General features: G+C 42.0%; 1 protein-coding gene across 1 annotated transcript; it reads left to right on the forward strand.

The window, feature by feature from the left end:
• The first annotated feature begins 5,616 nt into the window (after positions 1-5,616).
• Positions 5,617-13,795, forward strand: CHAMP1 (chromosome alignment maintaining phosphoprotein 1). Its single transcript, XM_061170799.1, has 3 exons — positions 5,617-5,752; positions 8,434-8,554; positions 10,860-13,795. Exon 3 carries the CDS (start codon positions 10,898-10,900, stop codon positions 13,373-13,375), a length of 2,478 nt encoding a protein of 825 aa, XP_061026782.1. The 5' UTR covers positions 5,617-5,752; positions 8,434-8,554; positions 10,860-10,897; the 3' UTR covers positions 13,376-13,795.

The raw sequence follows: 13,795 nt of genomic DNA on the forward strand, positions 1-13,795 counted from the left end.
TATTCCTTCATCAAACGTATGGGCAGGTTCAAATTCATTGAATTTTTATTGTCCCCTCTATGCAGGACCAACCACTGTGAAAACTATTTTGAGTATTTTTGCATCAATACCCATGAGGGATATTAGTTAGTAGTTTTCTTTTTTTCGTAGTATCTTTTTCTGGCTTTGGTAACAAGGTTATGCTGGTCTAAAAGAATGAGTTAGAAAGTGTTCCCTCTTCAATTTTTAGGAAAAACATGACAAGAATTAGTATTAGTTTTTCTTTAAATGTTTGGTAGACTTCATCAGTGAAGCCGTGGCTTTTTTTGTGTGTAGAGATTTTTTTATTACTGGTTCAATCTCCTTACTACTTATGGGTCTATTCAGATTTTCTATTTCTTTGTGATTTAGTCTTGGCAGGTTTTGTGTTTCTAGGAACTTGTTCATTTCTTCTAGGTTATCCAATCTATTGGTGTACAATTGTTCATAGTGTTCTCTTACAATCTTTGTTTCTGTAGAACCAGTAGTAATGTCTCCACTTTCATTTCTGATTTTAGTAACTTGGTGTTCTTTTTTTTCTTAGTCCCATCCAGCTGTAGCTTTGTCAATTTTGTTGATCTTTTTGAAAAACCAACTTTTGGTTTCATTGTTTTTTTCCTATTGTTTTTCTATTCTCTATTTCATTTATCTCTGCTTTAATCTTTATTATTTCCTTCCTTCTGCTGGCTTTGTGTTTAGCTTGTTTTCCTTTTCCAGTTCCATAAATTGTAAAGTTAGGCTGTTGATTTGAGACCTTTCTTGGTTTTTTCTTAACCACAAACATTTATAACTATAAACTTCATCCCTTTGTGGTCAGAGAAGACACTTTTTAAATCTACTGAAACTTAATTTGTGAGCTCACATATGATCTATCCTGGAAAATGTCCCCTGTGCACTTGAGCAGAGTGTATGTCCTGCTGTTTTGGGGCGGAGGGCTCTGTGTCTGTCTGTGGGCGCTAGTTGGTTTATTAAGTCCTCTATTCCCTTGCTCTTCTTCTGTCTGGTTGTTTGACCGATCACTGTGCCTGGGGTATTGAAATTTCCAACTATTATTGTAAAACTATTTCTCCCTTCAGTCAGTCAGTTTTCACTTCATATATTTTGACGATCTGTCATTAGGGACATAAACGTGTATAACTGTTATGTTAAACCTTTTATTAAGCCTGTGTTAGAACTTTTATTCACATGTAATGTCCCAGACTAAATCCCTCCCAGACTGAACCCAGAGGGGGCTGGACCCTGCTCTGTGCCAAGTACAGCCTGAGCCCTACTTTAACAGCCCCCTCCTGAAGGACCCCCATCGCCAGAATTCACATCCTACTACAGCATCAGTCCCTGGAGGCCCAAGTTGTCTCAGACCAACCTATGGGATGCAACTCAGATTTGGCCACCACCTCGGGGATGCGAGTCGATGTCCTTCCATTTGCTTCGAGCCACTGCTGGCTTCCACCTGCGGCATTAGCCACGCAGGCCCCAGCCTTCCAAGGCCAAGCTCACTCACACTGGGAGCAAGCAACCTCAGAGTTCCAGGGGCACCCATCAACCAAGAGCACATCAGCAGAGAGTAGATTTTTCACAGGTAAATAGGCTTTCTCCATTTTGTTTGCTGAGTCTAGGAAAGTGGTAAATAGGCAAGAGGTTCCTTGGTCCTCAAAACTAATTTGGAGGATGCTAATCATATTTTGTTGTGTTAAGCTTCTAATGGGAGCAGTCAAATAGCTATACCGAGGAAAAAAGCATGTAAATTTAACCTCTGAATTCTATGAGTACAGGTCAGTAGGTGGAATTAGGAAACAAAGATCTTGGGTTCTGCTCATGACTCCAGCACTAAGTATTTGTGTTTCCTTGAACATTTTTCTCACCTTCAACCCTGAGATAATATCTGAGGGTTATTTTCATGAAGAGTGTTAATAGCATTGGTTAAAGTCTTGTTACAAATGGGCACACAGGGCACATGAAAGCCTTCCAAGAACAGGCATCATACATCCTTATTTCCAATCTTCATATTGGGAAAAGCCCGATAACCATATCAAAACTATGAATGCACTTGATTCTCATGTTGATATTGATTCTTATTTAATTTGTGCTGTTTAAAAAATTGTCCAAAACTTGGAACTAAGGCAAAAGAGTGATTTCACAGCTTTCTACGTCATGTCTGACTGGGTAAGGATTATTGAGTGTTTGATCTATTATCTTTTTGATTTGGACCCACACACATGAAGTTGTAGGCTAACATGTAGATTTTTGTACAGTAGAGATGTGAATGATTTCTGTCTGACAGGAAAGACAAACTCAAAGGTTATAGGTTTATTGCCCTGTGGGACATTAACCACTTTTGTATCTAACTAGCATTCTTTCTTCTATGGCTATATATTCTCAGTCTTATGAATTCTCTTTGAATGAGCTTTATTCTTCTCTTATTCCCTTGAGTTAATAAATCTCTGATATGTGTTCACTTTATATTTGTGTGAGAGTCATGTTTTTAACCTTTGAAAGTATATTGACATTCACCAAAGTTGTACTCCTCATTAAAATACTAACATCATTTTAGTTAACATTATTTTGCATTATTATAAATTAAGTAGAGAGAGTTATCTGTCTTGTTTTTATTACTCTTAAAGTGGATAAGTTAATTGTATTAGATCTATATTATAATCTGGGCTGCTTTTATTATTTCTCACAGGAAGCATTCCTTAATTTATGTCTCAGTCATTTTTATAATTCATCAGATGTATATTAATGCACTAGTTTGAATTGAAAAATTGTCTTTTTTTCTGACAGAAAAGTCAGTCTGATTTTGACCACTTCATTTGACAATGTGCACTGGGTTTGCAATCGTGATTCTGTGTAGGTTTTGAGTATGTGCAGAGGCTCAATGTCATTATCCTTTATGCACATATGACAAATGACAAAGCCCAATGCCATTTTGGTTGTGTTTTGGGGTCCTCATCCTCAGAGGCTGTTAAGGTTGTCACTTCTTGCTGCAATTTTAGTTCACCTGCCTCCACCCATTCATTCCCTTCTTCAAGTTTGGCACCTGGAATCTAGTGTAAGTTGAGAAAACACCCAGATTAGTTATTAAAAAGTGTGTGTTAAGTAGGAGCCTTAAACTAGATTTTGTTTGAAAGCCTGTAAGTCCTCATTTTAGTGGGTTGTGCAAGAGTTACTTCTGCTTTCTTTGCATACTTTCAAGTTTAGGGCACTATTCTAACAAACTTTAAAATACCAAAATTTCAATAATTGGGAGTTCGTTTGTGTTATTCATCTTAAAGTATTTACATATTCTAGAGCTACAATAGCTTTGTTTACATAATTTGAATTCAAAAAAATGGCAGAAGGTTTTTTGGTGTTTTGTTATTTTTTGTTGTTGTCTATTCATAAAGAAAACATCAATGAAAAAGACCCAGAGTTACTGCCCCATCACAATCTAGATATTGGTTTCCAGAAGTTGCCCTATGCTAGAGGCTTGTTCAGAGTTCAGTTGGAATAATCAACTCATTCTAACACAGGAGAACAAAACAAAGTAAAGAACTTGTTCAAACTACAGCCTGCAGCCACAATGAGCCTTGTTTCTAAAGGTGAATTTCATAACAGAAGGTAAAAAGGCCCCAGAGGCTTCTTAAAGGAAAGGAATAAAGAACTCTGGCACTCCAGCAGTATCCCCACACCCCACAGCTGCCTCTAGATGGAAGGGACTCCTTTCTGCAGATGAACTAAAGGAACAGGTACACATCTACACATTGATATTTCACTGACATGTCACTCCAACTGATCTTCACCAATGGCAGAAATAATAAACTGATATCTTGCTAACAGTCTCTGGGCTCTAACCAGTTCTTTAACTGGAAATTGTGTGATATGGATGACAAATTAAACTACCTTTCAGGAGGTGGCCTCACAAGTAACAACAATAAAAGGCTGCCACAACAATACAGGGTTGCAAGTTATTTTGGTAATGCTGACATAACAGCAACACTTACAATAAAATTATTACAGACTTTTAAAATACAGACTTAAGATAAGAAAAACAGCACTCCATCTACTCCCAAGCTGAATTTCACAACATAGCTTCATATTCAAGATAACAATCTCAAAAGTTCTTAAAATATAAAACTTGATCTTCAAAGAAAAGATCTCATTTCTACATTTAAAATTTACAGCTTTAAACGTGTTTTTATTTGCATTTTTATTATTAAAGCTGAAGATTTTTTCTGTTTATTGGGCATTTATGTTCTTCTTTTCTAAATAATCTGTGTCCTTTGCCTGTATTTCTAGTGGGGTTTCAACTATTATTTTTTGACACATAACTTTTTCATAAGTTGGGAGACAAAAGTTCATTCCAGGGTTGGGCCTTGGAGGATGGGAAGCGTTTGCCTAGGTAAAGACGAATGGTGTTCATTTACTTGTGGTCCCGTCACCCATTCCCCCTCCCTCTCCCCTCCCACCAGTGAGTTTACAGTGTACCTGGGCAGGTACTCTTCAGCCCAGGAGGTACCTCCATCCAGGAGGAGTCCACGCAGCTCAGGTAAAAGATAACTGAAAATTGTAAAGCCTTTAATTATGTGGAAGGTCTTCCTTTAAAGCTATTACATCTAGGGCTTCTCTGGCGGTGCAGTGGTTAAGAATCCGCCTACCAGTGCAGGGGACAGGGGTTCGAGCCCTGATCGTGGAAGATCCCACATGCCGCGGAGTAACTAAGCCCGTGCGCCGCAACGACTGAGCCTGCACTCTAGAGCCCGCGAGCCACAACTACTGAGCCCGTGTCCACAACTACTGAGCCTGCACCTTAGAGCCCATGCTCCACAACAAGAGAAGCCACCGCAATGAGAAGCCCGCTCGCCTTAACTAGAGAAAGCCCGCGCGCAGCAACAAAGACCCAACGCAGCCAAAAATAAATAACTAAATAAAGCTATTAAAACCGGTCAAAACCATGGATCATTTTGCTACAAAAACAAAAATCTGAAAATTTCCTAGAAAGCACCCCAGTTACTATTTAAAGTTAGACTATTTTCAGAAGTTAAAAGAATGCAAGGTTTTAAATTTGGCGTGAAAGTGAGCATAAAACAAAAAACACAGGCATAGACCAGAGATGCCTGCAACTGAGGTAGTGGATGCCGTTGGCTCCCACAGGGAACCTGGCGGCCAGCCGTTTCCCTCCCTACGCAGCACCGTCTCGGCGGGGCACTTAAGCGCTACGGAGCTGTTAACTTTAAAAACCCCGGCCAAAGACAGAAACAAATCCAAAACTCATAGCGGCCGGGTGGTCCCAGGCCGCGGATCGGACCCGCGACCCGGCGGGAGGGACAAGTGCGGCCGTCCTCCCAGCGCTCACCGTCCAGGGCAGCGGAACCACTCCCTGAGGCCCGCCGGCTCGCTGGAACTTCTGGGGCGGAGCCGGGGCGGGCGCGTCCGGGGGCGGAGTGGGAGAGCACGCGTCACTTCCGGGGGCGGGGCGGGCCGCTCGACAGACCAGCGCTCTCTCCACAAAGCGGCGCTCCGCGACCAGCGATCTGATTGGTCTTCGCGGGAGGGCGCGCGGCGCCAAACTCGCTTCCCGTCAGCCCCCTCCGGCCCATTCTGTGGCCGCGCGCACGTTCGCGCGCCCGGAGCTCGCGCCTGCGCCTCGTCGCCATTCGGGAGGCCGCTGCGCCGCAGGGCCTCGCGGAGCCGCCTCGGACCGCGAGCCCGGCCTCCCGCAGTCCTTCCCCGCCTGGACGCCGCCCGCGGCCCACCGGTGAGAAGCGGGGCGGGCAGGGAGGGGCGTCGTCCGGGCCGCAGTCCCGAGGAAGCCTGGGGCGGCCGCCGAGGAGGGGCCTGGTCGCTGGCGCCGGCGGAAGGACCCCTCCCCCCAGAGCCGCGGGCGGGGTGGGGCCGCCGGCACTAGGGGCGGGAGGCCCTGCGTCTTCCCGTGGAGGCACGAAACGTTTTGTTTAAAACCGCGCTGGGAAGGCGGGACCCGGCCCCGCGGGTCCGGTCCTGGAGGCAGTTTTCTCTGCCGCCCTCGGCTGCGTGGGCTTTGTCATCAGTGCTGTTCAGAAGTCGGCGGGGCAACCCACGGAGGGGAAGAAATGTGGTGTGCATCTGATAACCCAGCAACAAAAAGCTGTGTAAAAGTGGGCAGAGGGCTTGAGTGGGGGTCTCTCCCGGGAAGATGTGCAGATCGCCAGGCAGCACATCAAAGGAAGCTCTTAGCCGTCAGAGTTACGGAAAGGGAATCCAGAACGAGATGCCGCTTCACACCCAGAGTGTTGGTTCGGACGTGGAGAAATTAGAACACTCCTGCACTGGTGGCTGGGAATTAAAATGGAGCGGCCATCAGCTGTGGAAAGTGGTTCAGTGGTTCCTCAAAAGTGTCAACATGCAGTTGTCACATGATCCAGCACTTCCCCTCCTAGGTGTCAACTCCAAAGAATTGAAAGCAGGGACCCAGGTACTTGGACACCAGTGTTCAGAGCAGCCTTCTTCGAAGCAGCCAAAAGGCGGTGACACTCTAAATGATCATCAGCAGGTGAACGGGAAAAAAGTTGGAATGCTGTTTATCCTTAAAAAAGAATAAAATTATGATACATGCTTCAGTTTAGACGTGCTAAGTGAAATACGCCACACACAAAAGAGCAAGTGTTGTATGATTCGACTCAGAGGGTATTGTTGAACGGGTATAGAGTTTCTGTTTTAGTTAACAGTAACATGTAATTTGTTTATCGGTTTTAACAAATCTACCGCACTAATACAGGGTGTTAATAATAGGAGAAAGGATGTGCAGGGGAGGAAAGGAGGTATATGAGAACAGAGAACTTTCTGTTCAGTTTTTCTTTAAACCTAAAACATCTCTAAAGTTTAATAATTTTTTAAAAATCAGCAAGGGTGAAGAGCCGTGCTACTGTGTATATATTAATAGAGCAAATTAGCTTTAGACATGCTCTGCATATTGAGTTTACATGGGAGAGCTGTGCATCAAAATGTTTTAAAAGACCAGTGGTGCTAGATGTTAAGAAAGAAATTGGATGGAAAATGGAAATAGGTGTGATACCATATGGTAGAACTTCACTGAAAAATACAGGATGATGGACTGGCAAAACACTCGTGATTAAAACTTATGTTTTTTAGGCACAATATGTGGTCTGTAGAGGTGAAATGTAGGATGAGAAATTTTTATTAACCTGCACAATGTAGAGTTACTTTCATAGTTAGGCTAAGGAACTCTGAAACTTAGGGGAAAAAATTGCTATAATCTGGAAGCTGGAAGTAATCTCAGTTTCTAGCCTCTACCCAGCAGCTGAATTCTGAACTCAATTCTGCAACATCCCCATGGGGAAGACATCATTATTGTTACAGCAGAGATCCAGAGTCAGGAAATCAGGGTCTTCTGTTGTTTTCTTTGACCTAATTGTTGTGATCTTTGACAAGTCACTTCTCTCCCTCAGCATCACTTTTCTCAATTGTAAAATGATACGGTTGGACTTCAGTCCTCGAGGATCCTTCTGGTCCTGTACTAATCGTTGGCCCCCAGTTATGGAGGCTCCTACCTGACAGAGCAGCTCACTCTAGTCCATGATGGGGTACTTTGTAAAACTTCATGCTGAGCTGAAATCTCTTTTCCTGCTGGCTTCCACTTGTTTTTGGACAGCTTGCATATTATCCATAATTCTTCCTCTTTTGAAGTGAAGTGTCTGTGCTCACAAATGACGTGTTTTTAAAGACTTCCTACCATTCTCTTTGCTTTCTTTTGCGTATTCCCAGGGTTTGGACTCAAGATCTTAGTGTCCTTCCTGCTCAGAGCTGGAGACAGTGATCCACTGGGATACTCTGCCCAGTGCAGTTCACTATAGTCCTATGTTTTGTAATTGATATTTGGATTCTAAATGTTTGATAAATTTCATCTGTCTGATTTGGGCCCATTTACTGGCTTTACAGGATCTTACTAAATTCCACTGTATTAGCTTGGTCAAGATATATGACAAAGAACCTGGATAGATAGCGGAACGTTATTATGGTCCTTCATCAGACGCGGACTGCCTAACCTTGAGCAAGTTATTAATGTCTAGGTTTGAGTTTCCTCAACTATAAGAAGTTTTAATTGACAAAATAGCCTGTAGTCATGGCAGGAGTCTTCTGAGTGCTTGTCACGTTAGCTGAAGTTAGATGGTGGGTTTGAGAAGGGTTTGGTTGGGTTAGGGTCACGCATTAATTCCATAGTGGATCATTAAAATAAAATTCAACAAGGATGGTGTCGTGGATAGTATCTGCTGTAGTCTTTGGTTTCGTTTCATTACAGTTAGTGTCCAGGCTTTGGATTGGACCCCTCTTGCTGTTGGAAGGGGCAGGATAGTGAGGGAAGTTGGCAGAATGCTGTTACAGAGGACACAGGTTTTCACAGAGAAGGCATTTCGATCACCCGTCCTTTGTTTTTTTCAGGTTCAGCTGCTCATCTTTGTCCTTCACGTACTACACGCTGTCTTCTGTGGTTTAGTCGAAAAGCCATGTAGACTTGCTTGCCCTTTGAAGACCACTTTTAAGACTTCTAGTAAGACAGCTGGTAAGTCTACTAGGGAAGAAGCATGTTGGTCTATATTTCTTCCCCATTCTAAAAGTACTTGTCCTGGATTTATATTGTAAATTAAATATACAATATTTAATAACGGTATTGTACCAGCATTGCTCTGCATGTATTTTTGTGTGCTTTTAACATTTCTTTCTAACGTTTAAGAGAATATTTTATGATGAGTACGTTTTTGAAAAGTGCTTGGAGTTCTTGAGGGAAAACTGTAAAAGCATACACACCCATATATATGATGATGCATGAACATGTGCTGAATATGTTAGTTACAGAGTCTGTTTTAGCGGTTGTTGGATACCCATGCTAAGAAGAGCATACCAGATGGAGCTGGTGGGGAATAGAATAGAGCCCAGAGTAGCATCATACACAAAACTTAGTAATTGCTAAGTAGAACATTACATGTCATTGGTTACATGTGTAATCAATGTTGAGACGACTGAACTATCCATTTGGGGTCAAAAATACGCTGGATCCCAGAGGATTAAAGATACAAATGTAAGAAAAGAATGAAGTTATCATTATCATAGGGAAAATATTGAGTGATTAAAAAAATAATGGAATGGAAGGCATAACTTAAAACACAGTCATAAGGGAAGCACTTTTAAGTTTTTAATTTTTATGTAAACCAATTGTATGTAGTAAAAAAAAAAAAATCATAAATAAAGTCGAGACAAATAATAAAGTGAGAAGATAGTTTCCATAAAAGGACTGACTTCTTTCACATACAAAGACTGTTTACAAATAATTAAGAAAAATGGGCAAAGCACAGCCTAGAAAAAGAAATACACATGGCTAATAAACAAGGGGAAATATTCGGTCTTTGTCATTAAACTACATTAAAACACTAGTGAGATACCAGTTTTCACCTAAGAAGTAGAAAGGATTAGAAGTTTAATGATACTCTGATGCTGAGGGAGCTGGGGAATTAGTCTTCACATCAACACTCTTGGTTGGTGTGTAATAGTACGACAACTTTTTGAGAGTTTGGTAAAATGTCAGTTTCAATTGCAAATAGCTTTTGAACCAGGTAATCCATTTCTAGGAATTTCCCTTTCAGAAATACTCTCACATTCAAAGGAAATTCAGTGCTTACTCTGTATGTGAAAATATCCTAGAAAATGCCTTCTAATTCAACAGAACTCCTGAAACCTGTATCTGCCCTTACTGTAGAAACACAGAAACCTGGCCCAGTTGTTTCCAGAATCACCAAAACATGTACCTCTCACTTCCCTGGAGTCTGGCTCTGTTGTTTCTCCTGAGCCACAGACACCTTCTCTTCCTTAAATGAAAACTCGTTGCAGAAAAATATGCTTAATATCTCATTTGTGTAGAATGTGTAAACATAGACCTTCTCTTCGGTGACACATAAGTACAGTGGCTACCCCTGGGGAGTGATACTGTGTGAGTACCTTGTACTGCGTGAATGAGTATGTTTTTAACTGTGAGCTTCTGTTACTTTTACCACCTTAACAAGGCTAGCTTAAAAGTTTAAAAGTCTTGTTTTCTGGCAAGCAAGTTGCCTCAAGGGTGTCCTCCATCTGAATTGCCGTTTTTGGCAAACTCCATCACATCATTCAAGATCTCTGCTTGAGTGCCTTCTCTGTGTTGCCCTCCGCATTCTTATCTTCCCAACTGATATAAGCACCATATTGCAAGACACCCCTTTAAACCCAAGCACCTAGAAAAGCATGGGGCACAAAATAATCAATTTATTAAATGAATGGATAAAAGTATATTAGGATGGATAAAACATTACAAGATATGTTGACTTTTTTTTAAAGATGTCTTTTCATGTTAGATGTAGTTTAACAAGTGCTTTCTGAAATGGACCTAAAGTTTCTTGCTCTGCCTTAATAGCCTAGCTTTAGCTTTGATATTTACTCAGCTTTGCGTACTGACAGCTTGTTGATTCGTGGTTTTAGAGTCAAAGTGTAAGGCACATGCAATAGATAATTCTGGAGTGAAGCTTGGGTCCCTGATAGTCCTATAACCTGGGTAAGTCATTTCTTTGAACATTATTTTCTTTATCTGTAAATGAAAGTAATATTTGAGTCATATTGTTAGGAGTGTTAAATGAGATGAGGTATGTAAAAATAGCAGAGTTCTTGGGACTCACTTTAAAATTAATTATATTTTTCCCATCTCTTCAAAATCTTTATAGAGATATTATCTAATAAGTGCGTGTGCCATTCTAGACTTATTATGCAAGTATAGAATGAACTAGAAATAGCATTTTATTCAAAATTATGTTCTCTGAAAATCATTTATCTCCACTTTATTGCAGCACTGTTTTTAAAGAATATAATCGTGTATGTTAGAAAAATGGAAGTATTCCAGGAACTTCGTAAGCCATCGGCACGTTTGGAGTGTGATCACTGCAATTTCAGAGGCACGGATTATGAAAATGTACAAATCCACATGGGTACCATCCATCCAGAATTTTGTGATGAAATGGATGCCGGTGGGTTAGGTAAAATGATATTTTACCAGAAAAGTGCAAAGCTATTTCACTGCCATAAATGCTTTTTCACCAGCAAGATGTACTCTAATGTATACTATCACATCACATCCAAACATTCAGCCCCAGAGAAATGGAATGAGAAACCAAAAAATCAGTTAAACAAAGAAGCAGATCCTGTGAAAAGCCCTTCTGTTCCTGAACACCAGAAAATGGCCTCTAATTCAGCAGAACTCCTGAAACCTATACCTGTCCTTTCCATAGAAACACAGAAATTTGGCCCAGTTATGTCTCCAGAATCACCAAAACCTACTCCTCTTACTTCCCTGGACTCTCAGAAACCTGGCCCTGTTGTTTCTCCTGAGCCACAGACACCTTCTCTTCCTTCTCCCGAGCCTCCAAAACCTGCCCCCGTTTCTTCTCCTGAACTTCCAAAACCAGTCCCTCTTGTTTCTGAATCTCAGAAACCAGTCCCTGTTCCTTCTCCAGAACCACAGAAACTTGCTCCTGTATCTCCTGAGCCAGTAAAGGCAACTCTTACTAATCCCAAACCCCAGAAACACTCCCATTTCCCAGAAACATTGGGGCCACCTTCAGCCTCATCTCCAGAGTCACCAGTTCTAGGTGCCTCCCCTGAACCTTGGGGACCATCCCCGACTGCGTCTCCAGAGTCTCGGAAGCCAGTCCGGACTGTCTCCCCTGAGCCAAGGAAGCTGTCCCCATCGGAGTCTCCTGAACCTTGGAAGCCATTCCCTGCTGTGTCCCCAGAGCCTCGGAGACCAGCCCCAGCTGTGTCACCAGGTTCTTGGAAGCCAGGGCCACCTGGGTCCCCCAGGTCTTGGAAATCCAGTCCGTCAGCATCATCAGGACCTTGGAAGCCAGCTAAACCTGCTCCATCTGTGTCTCCTGGACCTTGGAAACCAATTCCTTCTATATCACCTGGACCTTGGAAACCAACTCCATCCCTGTCACCTGCATCCTGGAAGTCTTCATCAGTCTCACCTGGTTCCTGGAAATCTCCCCCCGCATCTCCTGAGTCGTGGAAGTCTGGCCCACCAGAACTCCGAAAGACAGCTCCCACCTTGTCACCTGAACATTGGAAGACAGTTCCTCCAGTGTCTCCTGAGCTTCGTAAAGCAGGACCTCCCTTGTCTCCTGAGCTTCGCAAACCAGGCCCACCACTGTCCCCAGAGATCCGTAGTCCAGCGGGATCTCCAGAGCTCAGAAAACCCTCAGGGTCTCCAGAGCTTTGGAAGCTTTCCCCTGATCAGCGGAAAACTTCTCCTGCTTCACTTGATTTTTCTGAGTCCCAGAAAAGTTCCCGTGGTGGTTCCCCTGATCTCTGGAAGTCTTCCTTTTTTATTGAACCTCAGAAACCTGTCTTCCCTGAGACCCGGAAACCAGGTCCTTCTGGGCCATCTGAGTCCCCTAAAGCTTCCTCTGATATCTGGAAGCCTGTTCTCTCTATTGATACTGAGCCTAGAAAACCCCTGTTTTCTGAGCCTACCAAAACAGCCCCTCCTGCTTCTCCTGAACCACGAAAACGTGCTCTTTTTCCAGAGCCCCGGAAACATGCCCTTTTCCCCGAACTTCCCAAAGCTGCTGTCTTCTCAGAATCTCAGAAGGCAGTTGAGCTTGGTGATGAACTACAGGCAGATGCCATAGATGATCAAAAGTGTGATGTTTTGGTTCAGGAAGAACTACTAGCTACACCTAAGAAACTCTTAGAAGACACTTTATTTCCTTCCTCAAAGAAGCTCAAGAAAGACAACCAAGAGAACTCGGATGCTGAGCTTAGTAGCAGTGAGTATATAAAAACAGATTTGGATGCGATAGATAGTAAGGGCCAAGAATCGAGCAGTGATCAAGAGCAGGTTGATGTGGAATCTATTGATTTTAGTAAAGAGAACAAAATAGACATGACTAGTCCAGAGCAGTCCAAAAATGTGCTGCAGTTTACTGAAGAAAAAGAGGCTTTTATCTCTGAAGAAGAGATTGCAAAATACATGAAGCGTGGAAAAGGAAAGTATTATTGCAAAATTTGTTGCTGTCGTGCTATGAAAAAAGGTGCTGTTTTGCATCATTTGGTTAACAAGCATAATGTCCACAGTCCTTACAAGTGTACAATTTGTGGAAAGGCTTTTCTTTTGGAATCTCTCCTTAAAAATCATGTAGCAGCTCATGGGCAAAGTTTACTTAAATGTCCACGTTGTAATTTTGAGTCAAATTTTCCAAGAGGCTTTAAGAAACATTTAACTCATTGTCAAAGCCGGCATAATGAAGAGGCAAATAAAAAGCTAATGGAAGCTCTGGAACCTCCACTGGAGGAGCAGCAAATTTGATTTTTAAATACAGTGTGCTTATATGCTCTACAGAGTTGTTTATTGAACCCATTTGTTGAAAGTATAGTTAAATAGCCTAGTTGGATCAGTAGATGTTGACAGGTATGGTGTACCGTGTCTCAGTAGTGTTACAAAGCATAAGCGTTTGGTTATTTTTTTCTTGATCTCTGTTTATGTGGTTGTCGTGTAAGTCAATAAATTCATATTGTATATTCCAGATGGGTAAAATTAATTTCAATATATTTGAACAATATGAAGAGGTAGGCATTCCATTTAACAAGAGCAAGTTGTACTCAATTTAAAACATCTAGTTAAAGTGTATCTTTTTTTGTGCAACTAATTTCAGACATTGGAAATTATTCGTTAGAATGTTTAAGAATTAGGCATGAAATTTTTGAGAAATTTTGTTCTCAAGTATTT

Source organism: Eubalaena glacialis, chromosome 16 (genome assembly GCF_028564815.1).
Source record: "Eubalaena glacialis isolate mEubGla1 chromosome 16, mEubGla1.1.hap2.+ XY, whole genome shotgun sequence".
NCBI classification, from domain to species: domain Eukaryota; kingdom Metazoa; phylum Chordata; class Mammalia; order Artiodactyla; family Balaenidae; genus Eubalaena; species Eubalaena glacialis.

Excerpts from the sequence above, each read along its gene's own strand:
- CHAMP1 (XM_061170799.1), top strand. The coding sequence starts at position 10,898 with ATGGAAGTATTCCAGGAACTTCGTAAGCCATCGGCACGTTTGGAGTGT.